Source organism: Cinclus cinclus, chromosome 1 (genome assembly GCF_963662255.1).
Source record: "Cinclus cinclus chromosome 1, bCinCin1.1, whole genome shotgun sequence".
In the NCBI taxonomy this organism is placed as follows: Eukaryota; Metazoa; Chordata; class Aves; order Passeriformes; family Cinclidae; genus Cinclus; species Cinclus cinclus.
In genome coordinates, this window is record NC_085046.1 from 67,988,726 (window position 1) to 68,002,419 (window position 13,694).

General features: G+C 37.0%; 1 protein-coding gene across 2 annotated transcripts in view; it reads right to left on the reverse strand.

Annotated features, from left to right (window-relative positions):
• Positions 1-1,206: 1,206 nt before the first annotated feature.
• CDYL (chromodomain Y like) overlaps positions 1,207-13,694 on the reverse strand; it is a 102,750-nt gene continuing 90,262 nt past the window's right edge. For both annotated transcript variants that reach the window (XM_062491951.1, XM_062491864.1), the window contains 5 exons: positions 12,286-12,542; positions 11,519-11,691; positions 8,368-8,578; positions 4,143-4,286; positions 1,207-3,098 (listed from right to left, as the gene is read on the reverse strand). In XM_062491951.1, the coding sequence (XP_062347935.1) occupies positions 2,940-3,098; positions 4,143-4,286; positions 8,368-8,578; positions 11,519-11,691; positions 12,286-12,542 (944 nt within the window). In that variant the 3' untranslated portion in view covers positions 1,207-2,939. The remainder of the gene's footprint in view (positions 3,099-4,142; positions 4,287-8,367; positions 8,579-11,518; positions 11,692-12,285; positions 12,543-13,694) is intronic.

Sequence of the window (13,694 nt, forward strand, 5' to 3'; positions counted from 1 at the left end):
ATGCCTGTGGGAGAACATTTGAGACTTTGATTGGATTCAAACACCAGAGCCTGAATCTGAGGCTTCAGGTTAGGTAATCCATGCAGTACTGCAAATTTATATAAAACAGTACAAGCATCAGCAATGATTCAGGCTTGACAAAAATCTGTCTCTTCTGTGAAGAAATGCCTTGAAAAAACTCATTAAAAATGTCTTAAGTCAGTTTTTACGACCTCTCAGGTTTTCTTGCTTGTCCGTAGAGGTCTATAATGTTCCTGTCTTTATTCCATTATGGCTTTGCAGAAACTGAACTAGACTTGACTGTAACCTTCACATACATCAAAAGATATTTACTGACCCATACTGAAAAGAACAGGATGCCATTTTCCTGAAGAAATAGTATTCCTGTAGCCCAGCGGACAGACAAAAGCAAAAGGTGTCTGCTATTTGTGCAGGAGAACATAATTTGTTAATAGTATCAAGTTAGTTACTGACAGTGAATAGGAAGTGGCCTCAATGACTTTGTCCAGTCAAATATAAATTTAAACAGTCAAAAAATTATTCAATTTTATCATGCAAATTGTAGACAACTTAACAGCCTGACAGCAACACAAAAAAAAAAAAGAAATAGAATTATTTTTTCAGCTGAGTTGCCTGGACTTTCAACTGATTTAATTCTAAATGTCTTCACTGTGCCAGTTATTTCATGTTTAAAGAAAGCATAAATAATCCTCCAGTTGATACACATACATTCTATATGAACACTATGGCTTTAGAGGTGCCAGAAAAGCAATATTTATACAAACTGAAGTCCGACAGGTTTAACATTACAGAACTCGTAGGTAAAGGTATCTTTTCTTCTCCTTTTCACTAAAATCAAATTCAACCAAGGATTTCTAACTTAACCCCCACTATTGTAAGGAAAATAGTCTTTTTAAAGAGATTGAAAAAAAGCATTTACTGAACATTAGTTTGAATTCTAACAAAATATTTTAAAGTAGAATGACTCCCTATGTCTTCTTTCTCCATCTACCTTCTGTAAGAGAAAACTTCTATGAAATTTACATCAATAAATTAATATTCAAGTTTTAATCTGAAGGAAATGAAGAGCTTTTTAAACAAAATAAATATTAAAACCTCTAAGTTACAAGATTTGTTTCAGCAACTTTAAAATTAGAATGGAAGTGTCTTTGAAAAAGACAACTCTGTGAGAGAACTGCATTTAAAATGTGTTAAGAAATATTAGTTTTATTTAATCAGTTTTCACAGCTGAATATTTATTCTATAAAAACTTTACAGATTGTACAGTTTATATATAGTTCAAACTACTAGAACAAAGCAGTAGGTCCCACAGATGCAAAAATACTGTACCAATCCAAGGTAAAGGCAGATTTACACACTGTACAGCTCTCCACTGGGAAGGGGAGGTGGGTCAGTTCCAAGTAAAAAGTTCAAAACTGTACAAAAATAAGGTTTGATTTCTTTTTCATTCTTCATAATACATTCAATAAGATTGCAAGCACAGATACCCAAGTAATAATAGATATCTGCAGTCAGGAATCAATAACCACTCCTGAAAGGAATGCAAAATAGGTCTATTTACACAGGGCACTCTTTTACACCATACTGCATATAGTGTATATTTCATATAATAAAAAAAGCATAGACGAAGAACATTAAACATCTAATATAAGGTAGTTTTTTTTTTAAAGAGTTTTTTTTACTTAATAGTGTGCCAAAAGAATTTTAACTTATTAAATAATATATTCTAAGTGAACCTAAAATTTATGAACATAAAATGTATTTTTGGTGTAATACATCAATTAAAACAGCAAATAGGAAAAAAAACCAAAAAAACAAACCCCAAACTGTATATAAAGTAGTATTTTCACCCAGCAACAGGAGCACTTATGTAGTTATTAAAAAAAACCCAAAATAAACAAAAAAACCCCAAACAAACAAAAAACCCAGAGAGGCTTTTTAAAAACCGACTAAAACTAACTTATAACTTAGGATATTCATATATAAGATATTCAGTGATTCACTAATACTGCAAAACAAGCTTTTTTGTGTTGGTTTTTTTTTTTAATTTTTTTTTTTAATCTTTTTTTCCTTCCCCCTTCCATTTCCCTCCGGCTCTCCCTTATTCCCTTTCCCTAAGAGACAGTGGTTTCTTCATGGTGTCTGGGTAAGAATCAGACATACTCCTGCCCCTTCCTGCCACCCCTCTATACCTCTCCCCCAAAAAATAACAAGAGTGTTTCCTTAGCATTAATCCTGAGCACACTCTCTTTTTGGGGTAAGTGTGATTTAAGCATAGTAGGGTTTAGTTACCCCAAAATTTTAGAATGTTTTATTACTTGAGGTATTTCAACCTTCTTCTGAGACAATGCCTTTTCTCTAAGCTGACTCATTGGGCAGAGAAAGCAAGGGCTGGCTAATACCCGTTTCAATTCTGTATTCTCATGGAAAGAAAAGCATTACTCCAGACTTCCCTGCCACACAGAAAATAATGCAACACCATTCACTTTTTAATTAATTCTCTATTTGATACAGTACTAGCCAAAGTTAACAAAAACTAGAGCTTTTAAAGAGATGTTTGGTAGTGCACTCTATATTTTTTTTTTACCTTGTGTGTGTGTGTGTCTACATACACACTTTCACACATATTACATTTATATATATATATGTATATATATATAAAATACATATATCAATATATGCACACACACTTGTGTGTGTATATATCTGCATGTAACAATCAGGGAGAAAGGAGTTTTGTTCAAATTTAAGAGCTACAGTACTTTTAAACCCCTTGACAATAAAAGGGGAGGGGGGATGTGTCCACTCCTGTTCCCAAGTTGAGCAAGGGGCTAGTTTATATAAGGTTTTTTATAAAGGGGCATATTTTGCTTGCCCTGATGTCCAAGAAATACAATTCCAGTGTCATGGGCATCTCATCAGAATTCATCAATTCTGTTCTGCAGATATTTTAACATTGAGTCCATCCCTTGTGCTGAGCCCCAAATTTTCTTCAAAACTTCACACTCCTTTTCATTTGCTTGTTCCAAGTCCACCTTCATGATGTTACGTACTAAAGCTTTGGATTCTTCAAGTACCTAGGCCAAAATTAAAAAAGGGGGGAGTTAGGTTAGTATCTCAGCCTGAGAACTGAGCACCCCACATGCTTCTAGGGGCATACAACAAGTTTACATGACAAATCCTGAAGCTGAGTATCAGCTTAAGCTTATCAGTATTCATGGACATATTATGACTGTAAGAAATGTTTCTCATAGCCATCTTCCTTGTGTCATCCCACAACATTTCCTTTACCTTATGTCAGCACAATTTCAAAGTGCACAGAAGTGTGACAATAATGAAAATCATAGAATAACTATGAATATTATATACATGGTTTTGTAACTACAGAAAAGTGCAAATCTATAGTAGTGAAGGCTAATCATAGCACTATTACCTCAAACTGCTCTAATAAGTGGCCAGATCTTGATTTCTTGAGCACTTAAAATAGACTGAAAAAAATCCTCATTTGTTTCTTCTGTTTAGAGAACTAATAATTTCCTTTTAAAATCCAAAACTTCTAATGCACACAAGATTCAATCTGTACTGCACCTGGCCTCGTAAGAAAGTTATCACTATTTGGTGCTATCTTGTGCAACTGCCAGTAGTGCACACAACCACTATGTGTTACCCATAAAACCAAGTCCAGCATAATGCCAAAGACTGTATTTATTTCCTTGGTAATTTAAATTAGAACTCAAGCTAACTCAAGATTCCTGTGTTTCTGTGCAGGTGTCAGGGCAACTGTTTATAATGTTGATTAGAGGAAGTTGGTCTTCAGCAGCTAAGTTAATACCAAATTTTATTATAAAAATACAGTGCTGGTTTATGTTCCTTATCAAATGCCACAGTTCACTGTAGTTAAGAAGAGTCAGATAGAAACTTTTAAAAGAATCCTAAAAAACCCCAAACCAAAAAGATAAATAAAAATCTGTCAAAAAACAGCTATAGCATAATACAGCCCTTGTTTCATGAAAAGATACATTTTTTTTTTTTTTTCAGGACAAAAAGACGCAGTCTAATACTACTGAGATTAATTCTTATTCACCTCATCATAAAAATACAAGAAGATAAATGGAACTTACAACTGAATTACATGTGACAAGTTCTTTAATTCGAACCATTACTTCCTGCGTGAATGTTCCTGGCCAGAACACTTGGGAGACGAGTCCTTTGGCACAAGCTTCCTGCGCCGTCAACTTCCTTCCACTGAACAACATTTCATTGGCCTGAAGGGATAAAAAGTTACTTCTGGTATGAAATGTAATGAGACAAAACTCATCAAAGGAAAAATGTTCAAAACAAATAAGAAAAATGCCTGCACGGTTTGAAATAGTTTTATTACAGCTCTTCCAAGTTTTAATTAAAAAAAAAAAAAAAGAAAAACACTGGCCAACAGCTGGCTGGTTCCGTGTTGTTGACCAGTACTAGATCAGTAGTTACTGAAATGTGGATGTCTATGATTAATGGTTAAATGTGAAAATGTCTTTTGTCATTTCCTGGCCGTGAATGTTTGTTAGCTCTGGCTTTCTTGCAGTACTGCTGACTTGCTGAATCTGTGTACGTGGGAATAGGTTACAATGCCTGGCAAATCCGTAAAACAGCAAAGAATACATCAGCTTGCCCTTTATAATGATGTATTCCAATTTCTGATCAAATTCATAGAAAATAAACATTGACGTTTTCGTCAAGAGTCCCAACACTGAACTCATAAATCCTTTCACAATTTGATACAGCAGTCTTATTAAAACCCACAGTATTTAAAAGATCTTGCACATGGTTTAAGGTACAGAATCAATCACTACCTTCTATGCAACAAGATGTCCTCTCTAGTTCTGTAAATGTTTTTTATTTGAAATTATCATGCACTTCATGATTTACCAACTTTCCCATTAAAGCTTTGTCCTACAGCCACTTTAAGTGTAGCTTTAGTGAAATTTTTTATACAGTTTGCAGTGACATTTACATGGAAACAGGCAGTGGAAATTAAAAAGTCTGAATAGTCAACCTCAAAAAAACCAATCAGTGTTATTGTTTCTTAATTACTTATTTGCACTGAAAAATATGACAAACCCATTACTGGATTCTTGAAATATAGGAAATAAGGCCACTCTAAAGCACAAAATGTTACAGGTATAACATTTCTGAAGGAAAAATACTGAGGTTTTTAATGTTTTCCAATACTGGAAATTTTGCTAATTATTTCAGCAACTTTAAGTTAAGGATCTCAAATAATTATTAACTAATTATTTGCAATACTACCATGTTCCTGGTATTGCCATTTTACAAATGAAGCAATTTGGAAACTGCAGTCTCTTATTTGCTCCTTTGTAACAAAATACAAAGTCTGGGTTCTCATGACAGTTCACTTCCTGACTGCCAGCCATTAGGAATGCAAGGAAAAAACCCAACCAGCTTCCTAGCATATTTTACTTTGATTTTACCATCAGCACATCTCTCACAGTTACTATGGAAAGCTGTGAATTGCATATATTAGTTCATAAAAACCCAAATCTCTTGCTCTATGATCAAATTCCATATCCTATTGTTCCACCTTCCGTGAACACAATATCAAATACACAAGGTTCATTAACTATTCCCCTTCTCATTTTCCACAATGTATGTGAAAAATAATAAAAACTTGAAATACTAGCTAAAAATCAGATGTACACATGGTTGTCTAAAAAAGGAATCCTTTTTCCTATACAGTTGGGGAAAAATTATTCTTCCAATATAATTAAAAACAACACTTAATATTTCTAAGAAAGATCAAAATGTGAAGTCAATCTAACTAGTAGTTAGGACAAGCAAACATTTAAGCCAGGTGGTCAGGTCTACATATTCTTCACATGTATCTTTGCAAGGATAAAAACAAATGCTAGAAAACCCTTTTTTTCCCCCTAAAACTTAGTTGCACCTCTGAGTTCTCCTGAACGTGAAACACCGTAAGTGAGAATGGTGCAGCTATCTTATTTCTGCCAGCTGTAACACAGTGTTAGCATAAAATCTCACCAAAAAATGAGCATTCCTATTGATGTTCTCACTTGACAGGTTTTGAAGGGAAATATCTTGCTCTAGTATCTTCACTCTCGATCTATACAAAACATGTGCTGGAGAGCAACTGCTAAATAAGCTTTAAACATAATCATACCTCATACCTGCTGTAAAAAGTAACTCGCTCAGTAGTTACTTTCCAAGAAATATACTACAGGAATAGAAATGGGTACGATATAAATATTTCACTAAGATTCTCATTAGCAACCTTCATTTTCTACTCTGAGTACTTCTTCCTTCCACAGAGGAACTTCACTTGGACCTCTGGACTCTCTTCCAGTGAGGGTTTTGATGCTCACCAGGGTCCTTCTCTGGAAGGCCACAGGCACCAGGGGCCATGGAGCACCTCAGCTCTCCTGCACTATTATCAGGAAGCAGCTGGCCTCTGAACTGCCCCAGATCCTGGCTGTGATGTGGACTCCAGGCACTATGGAACTGTGTTTCCTTCATGACTGACAGAAAAGCTAAGAAATCCTGCCAAGCGTGCTGGGGACTGGCAGGGAGACCCAGTGTGTGATGTGTGATCACACAGCTCCTTTATATCTAGGAGCAGACAACCAGAGCAAGAACTCCATGGCAGACATAATAGTAACACCTCCCCATACAGACATCACCTTAATGTCTATTAGAGATTATTTTCAAAACTTAAAAGCCAAGTTTAGGGACACCTCTACAATTCTTGGTAATTCCAAGATGGTATCAGTTTTGAATCCAAAGGTTTGAGCTTCAAATTTCCTGTAATAAACCTATGGTTGAAAATGTTTGTGACAAAACTTCCCTGCCCATGCTCATCCACAGAAAGTGACTGACCCCACACGGAAGATATTTCCAGCAATCTTGCAATAGAACATTTTTACATAGCTGCAGCTAACAACATTGCATTGTAAGACTGACCTACAAGAGTTAGGGATGGCACTACTCCTGCTGAATTGATACATTTGTAGAAAATATTATGATGCATACAGAGGCCTTAATTCTTTGTTTCATATATTTTTTTCCCCCTGAATGTTTTGCATTTCACTCATAACACCTTCCTGCTGACTTCTCTCTCTCTCTTTTACAAACAGAAAGAATGCTTCTTTATCAAAGTCTTCAGTATGGATTCTGAACATATTTAATGAAATGTGCTCAGTAAAGTTCAGCTTTATCCCATAGAGACACGGCTATGCTGCAGAGAGTCAACGATTGTACAAAAACAGTGGATTTTTTCCCCTTTTTTGCACTGATCATTATGGAATTGTTACCACTGGAAGCTTTCAATTTAAATCTTCATATTTAAGAATGAGAGCATTCACAAACACACATGAAAGAGTACACTAGGGAAGAGCTTCTTGTATTTTTTGTACAACTTCTAAAGAAATGAAAAGTAACAACCACAAGTCTTTAAAGGACGAGGATGGATGGAATGGATGGATGAATGGATGGATGGCCAAATAAAAAGGGAAAGGAACAATCAGTAATTTGAAACATGCTAGGATATTAAAGATACTCTTCTAACTGTTATTCTATTTCAGTTACCTTTTCTGTTCTCTTCTAGTAACTAAATCCAAATATGACACAATTAGCTATAAGATCTTTTAAAACTGGTGTTTTAATACTCTGAAAATAGTATTTTTAAATCAATAAATACCTAAAGGGAAAAAAAAGCTTTTATAATAAACAGCAATTTTGGAAAATAGGTGTAGTCAGAAGCACTTATTTCATACTGTCCAAATTGCAAGGGGACATAGGTCTAAGTTTTCAAAGAACACAGCACAAAAAACCACTAAGCAACATGAAAATAACGTAGGTACGAGATTCTCAAACAGCTTTTTGTTAGGAGTGCATGGAAGCTGAAGTAGTTCTTTTGCACAGTGGCATAAGACTGCTCCTGGCTGGTGCCACAGTGCTCTGCTGTGGAGTGCCACACTGGTGCTGTGCTGAATGCCAGGACACCTGTGGCTGGTCCCCACGAGGCAGTAGCAGGGAAGGTGTGCCTTGGTACACAGGACATGACCCTTCTGACACCATCAGGGTCAAAGGTGGGATTAAGTCCTATGCCTGCTTTCTGTTCCGTGCATGCAGGTGAAGAGTAAGTTGTAAGAGCATGGAGCAGAAAAGCTATAAAGGGTGGCTTCTCATGAAAGGTTTTCATGAGAGAAAGAAAAAAATTAAGAAAAAGACAACACAGGAAGGCAAAACATCTTGAAATCATACTGGATAAATAATCCCAACTGAACTGTGAAGCTGTCAGCCCCTACCCTGCAAGCTACTTACAGAAGCCAGGCCCATTATCCGAGGGAATGTAAGGGATGAACATCCATCTGGACTTTGTCCAAAAGTAGTGTATGGTGTCTGAAACCAGGCCTTCTCGTTGGCCCAAACCACGTCACACAGAGGCAATATAGATGCTCCAAGTCCAATGGCTGGGCCATTTACTGCTACAATGATAGGCTTCTTAAACTGAATAAAAGTATTCACAAAATTCCTGAAGAGAAACAGAAACATGTGCTCACTACATATATCAAGAGTGTAAAACATACCAGCCCTTGTAATTCATCTCCACAGTAATATCACTTTTAAACCCAACCTGATAACCTTCCACAATGAGGTGGTTATTCAGTGGATGAAGGGAGAGAGGTGCATACTCTACACAGAGTTCAGAGAGAGGATTTCAGCGCTGTCTCTTATAAGAGTTTCATAGTCAAGCTGTTGATGTATGAGCTGGATGAGCAGACAGTGAGGTGGACTGAAAAATGTCAGAATGGCTGGCCCAGTGGGTGGTGACTCATGGCACAGGCCAGTGATTTAAGTGTTGCACCCCACTTGGGGTCAGTAATGGGTCCAGCACTGTTCAACAGCTTCACTGATGATTTGGTTGATGGGGCAGAGGGCATCCTCAGCAAGTTTGCTCAGGATACAAAACTAGGCTGATACACCAGAGGATTGTGCTGCCATCCAGAGGGACCTTGACAAGCTGGAGTAATGAGTTGACAGGAACCTCCTAAAGCTCAACAAGGGAAGTGCAAAGCACTGTGCCTGGCTGGGGAGGAACAACCCCAGACATCAATGTATGCTGGACAACAAGCTGGAAAACAGCTTGGCAGAAATTGAGCTAGGGTTTCCAGTGGATACCAAGCTGAACTTGAGCCAGCAGTGAGCCAGTGGTATCCCACACTGCTTTAGGAGGAACGTTGTCTGGAGGTTGCAGGAATTGATCCTGCCCCTCTGCTCAGCCCTAGTGTCATTGTGGACTTCTCAGGGAAAGGGAGACTCCAGGTGGTGTAGCAAAGGGCCATTAAGGTGACCCAGGGACTGAGTGAGCTGGGCCTGCTCAGCCTGGAGAAGAGAAGGCTCAGGGGGATTCATCAGTGTGTAACAGTACCTGAAAGGGCATGCAAAGAGGACAGAGCCAGGCTCTTTTCAGTGGGACCCCTTGAAGCAAACTGAAACACGGGAGGGTTCCTCTGAACAGCAGGAAACACTTTCTTACTGTGAGGGTGACCTAACTAGCAGTCAACAAAGTAGTGGAGTCTCAGTCTTGGGACACTTAAAAAACCCTGGGAAATGGTCCTGCAACCCTGCTCTAGGTGACCTTGCTTGAGCAGGTTGAACAAGATGACCTGCAAATGTCCCTTCCAACCTCAACCCTTTTCTGATTCTGTAAAAGCCTAGCATTGGTCTCAGCCCAACACATCACAGCAGGTGCAGATTTAACACCCCTCTACAAGCACCAGCTGATAGGGCACTTTGGCACATTCATGTGTCCCACAGCTTTCAGGTAAGGCTGCAGCCTTTCCTCACCTCTGGGCACCACAACTGTGGCATGGCCCTGCCTGGTCCTCACTGTATTTATATATGGCTTCGGCATAAGGTATTTACCTGTGTTTCTAAGTGACAGTAATAAGGTATAAATGAAGATGGGCAAAGAACATTATTGATCTTCCTTGAGAAGCTTTTCTTAACAAATAAATCTACTTTTTGAAATTATGAACATAGATAGCAGAGCTCTATTATCCCATATCACACACCCGTAAACTTCCCCATCTCATCTTCCTTCTTTTGGTTGGTAAAAATGCTATTAGGTGACATATGCGTATTCTTATCCTCATTGACAACAAAAAATGATAATTCATTCCACTACCCACAAAATATGGATGCTTCTCTGTTCTCAAACAGTAATGCCTCCAGGAGCTTCTCAGGAAAAAATAGTCATGTGTGTGAATACATGAATACATACACAGGTAATTTTAAAGTTTGCTCTCTATATGTGTTACATATTTTCGTATTTCTGCAAAACAGGACAATTTTACTATAGTGCATTCAGCACTGAAGGTTAGCACACTTTTTCTTAACTCAGTCTAGTGAGCTGAAATAGCTAAATGCAAAAAAACCAATCCGAACCTGGAACCATTTCATGCAAGTCATCATAAAAACACGCCACCCAGAGACTTAAGATAATTTTACTGATGTTTAATATCCCAGAGAGGACCATCTCTAGTATACAGATGAAAAATACATTATTTGAAAGGGAGGGTGTGTGTCTGCAAGTCTTTTAAGTCACCTTTGTACACTTTAATAACACTGGATATAAGGTGAAAAAACAGGTTTCTGGAAGTGCCCAAATTAAAAGAGCGACAGAAGGTCAGTGCTAAGAGCTTCTGGGCATATCTGAAGTCACTGCGTAAGCAACTTTTACATGAAATGACTGAAGAATTTCCTTTGACAAAAATAACTATAATCATCTTTACAAACCAACTGTACCTCCAATGAACCAGACCTTACATGTCCATGGCCTTCTTTTAGAAACATGACCATTGATAATAGCAACTTAAGAAGGGCTCTGAAAGAATATAGATCCTGTGGAAGAACGCAAGAGACCAGGATCTTAAAACCACTGCTCAAATGTACTTGTTTGTATTGTTAAAATGTGTCTTGAAGATCCATGCTTTTTTTCCATCTATTTTCTTCTACTTGCTAGTACCACAGCTCATTTTGTATAAATGTTAAGTTTGCTACCTAGCACTGGGATGATGATCACCAGAATTAATCTACTCCTCGAAAATATCCATCATTCCACTTCTCTGAACGTACTACATAAATTTACTCATTCAATACACATCTTGAATTTTGGTGAATTAAGTTTGTTTTCCTGAAACCCCATAGCTACTGAAGTATTTTAATACTTGTTTTAACTGGAGGAGTGTAACAATACTCAGTTTTCACAGTAAAATTTTAAAATTAAAAATGCATGAAACGACAACCCAAATAGAAAAGGACAGGGAGCATAAAGAAATGCTGCACACTATAATGCAACAGGTGAATGTCTGAGATCTTTTGGAATAAGAGGTTTTTGAAATAAAGACAGAACAAGCCAGGCCATATGATGAACAGTACCCATCAGATGACTGAAGATAGTTATACATACCTAATAGCTTCTGCCATCTTAGTGCTTTCCTTTTTTCTATCATCCGTTAAACGTCGTATAAAATAAATAAAATCAAGACCACAGCAGAAAATGCTACCAACTGCACTGAACAGCACAAGTTTACTGTCATCTGCAGCTGCTGTGTTCAGTGCACTTTGGACTTCCTTCATTACCTGAAAAATAAAAATTTCATTAAAATCATTTCAATCCATCATTACAAAGTAGCATTTTGTTCTCTTCCTTTCCTCCCCCTATGAGACCCTTCAACGTCTTAAAATTTTTCCTTAAGATCCACTCAAGCATCTTATTAGAAAAGTTAACTTTCTTCATTATCCAAAAAAAGGAAGCTAGTGTATTCGAAGCTTTGAATTTCAAAATGTAATTATACAAAGATAATTAAATCATTAAGGAAGGCTCTATTAGATGTTATCTGTAACTAAAGCAGTCATTCAGCATTTCTGTAATTTGGACAGCAGATGGCATATGCAACCAGTATAGAAAAACAAAGAACCTTAATTGAGGCCAAATATTTTTTCAAGCTGCACTTTGTAAATTACTGCACATCTTACAAAAGACAGTAGACATCAACATGGTCAGATAACAGAGTTTTTAAATGCAAGTGAATTACACCATGTCAATAGTACATGTAACATCTTGCAAGTAAAAACCTGTACTGTGTTTTGTGTATGCTTGTGCCTGAATAACAAACAGAAATGAGGCAAGGATTTAAAATTCCCCTCCCCATCCAAAACGAGAACTGTGCTGACCTCTGGATTTAATGAATTATTTTCAGATGATTTTGTTGATAGCAAAATGTGTGTGAATCCATCTTGTTTCCTGACAACAATGTCTCTGTACCGGTACGCGCTCTCCGTTTGTCTCACGCTGAAACGTAGCCTTTTATCAAAGGGTTGATCTCTCCTGTCATCAATAAACCTTCGTTTGCTGGCTGTCACTCCTGTTACAGCTGTCTGGATGTTGGTTGTACCATTGGCTGCTAATGCTTCCATAAAGGTGGGTGTACCTGGAAATAGTTTAAGCAAGTACAATTGCATTTCATTAGCTCACCCATCTCAAAATCCCTATTAGCACTAAAACATGCAACTCATATTAAGAACACACAGTAAACATGAAACTCAGTCTCCTGGAAGTTATTGAAAGAAACGCTGTGCACAGAGCAAAACTTAAGTGACAAAGGGACTCAATAAATTAATTTTACTGTTTGGAGAATATACAATTAGAATAAGCCAAACAGACCAACTGTCATACACTTATTTTTAGAAGGGGAGAAAGGTGTATTTAATGGTTCTAATGTTAATGCACTTCAGTAGGTAATGGTCTGCTTTCTCCCTTTCCCACATTTTGAAGTCATTTAACAGCATCAACATTGCTAAGAGAAAGCGGAAGCCTTCTGTTTCAAACAACAGAAGTTTTTATAACGACACTTAGAATAAAGCAAATAAAGAACTTGACTGACAAAAAGCATAATAGTCTTTAAAGAAAAATAGAAATGAAGGAACGTAGACTATAATTCTTTGAGAGGAGCACAAGACCCATGCACTGATGTGTATTTTAATGGATTCATAGACAATGAGATATTTATTAAGTTAAACATTTTTTTGCTATTGAAATTGGCAAATAGACAATTAAGTTTTACTGCTCTTAATCCCAATCCCTCACACAGAAAGAGTTTGAAGGCATGTGAGTAAACAGGCTATTCCTCATGTCACAGAAGGGACAGGTTTTTCTGTAGTCCACATTATAAATATAATATCAAATAGAGAAAAAACAAAAGAACATACTGGAGTTATAATGCCTCTGTATGTTGATGTCTCCAAGCAAAATCTCCACAGAATTTGTCATACTAAAGTAATGGAGTGTGCATAGGAAGAGGGGTTAAAAAAATTGGGGAAGTGTGTTAGAATCCAAGACAGTAAAGTTTTTGAAGACTTTTCCTGAAAACTGAGCCCTGAGACTAAAGTCTTGTGGAATGCCACTGGCCTTATCTCACTAACAGGTATTTCAGAACATCACGCATACAATGCCTTAAGTATGAGTTAAGCCATGTAGAAGTTTAACTAAACATTAGGGTAATTTGTCATTATCTTTCTGAAGAAGTTATATTTAAAATTAAATTATTTCAAACTTTGTTTTAACTACAACATACTTCAAATAC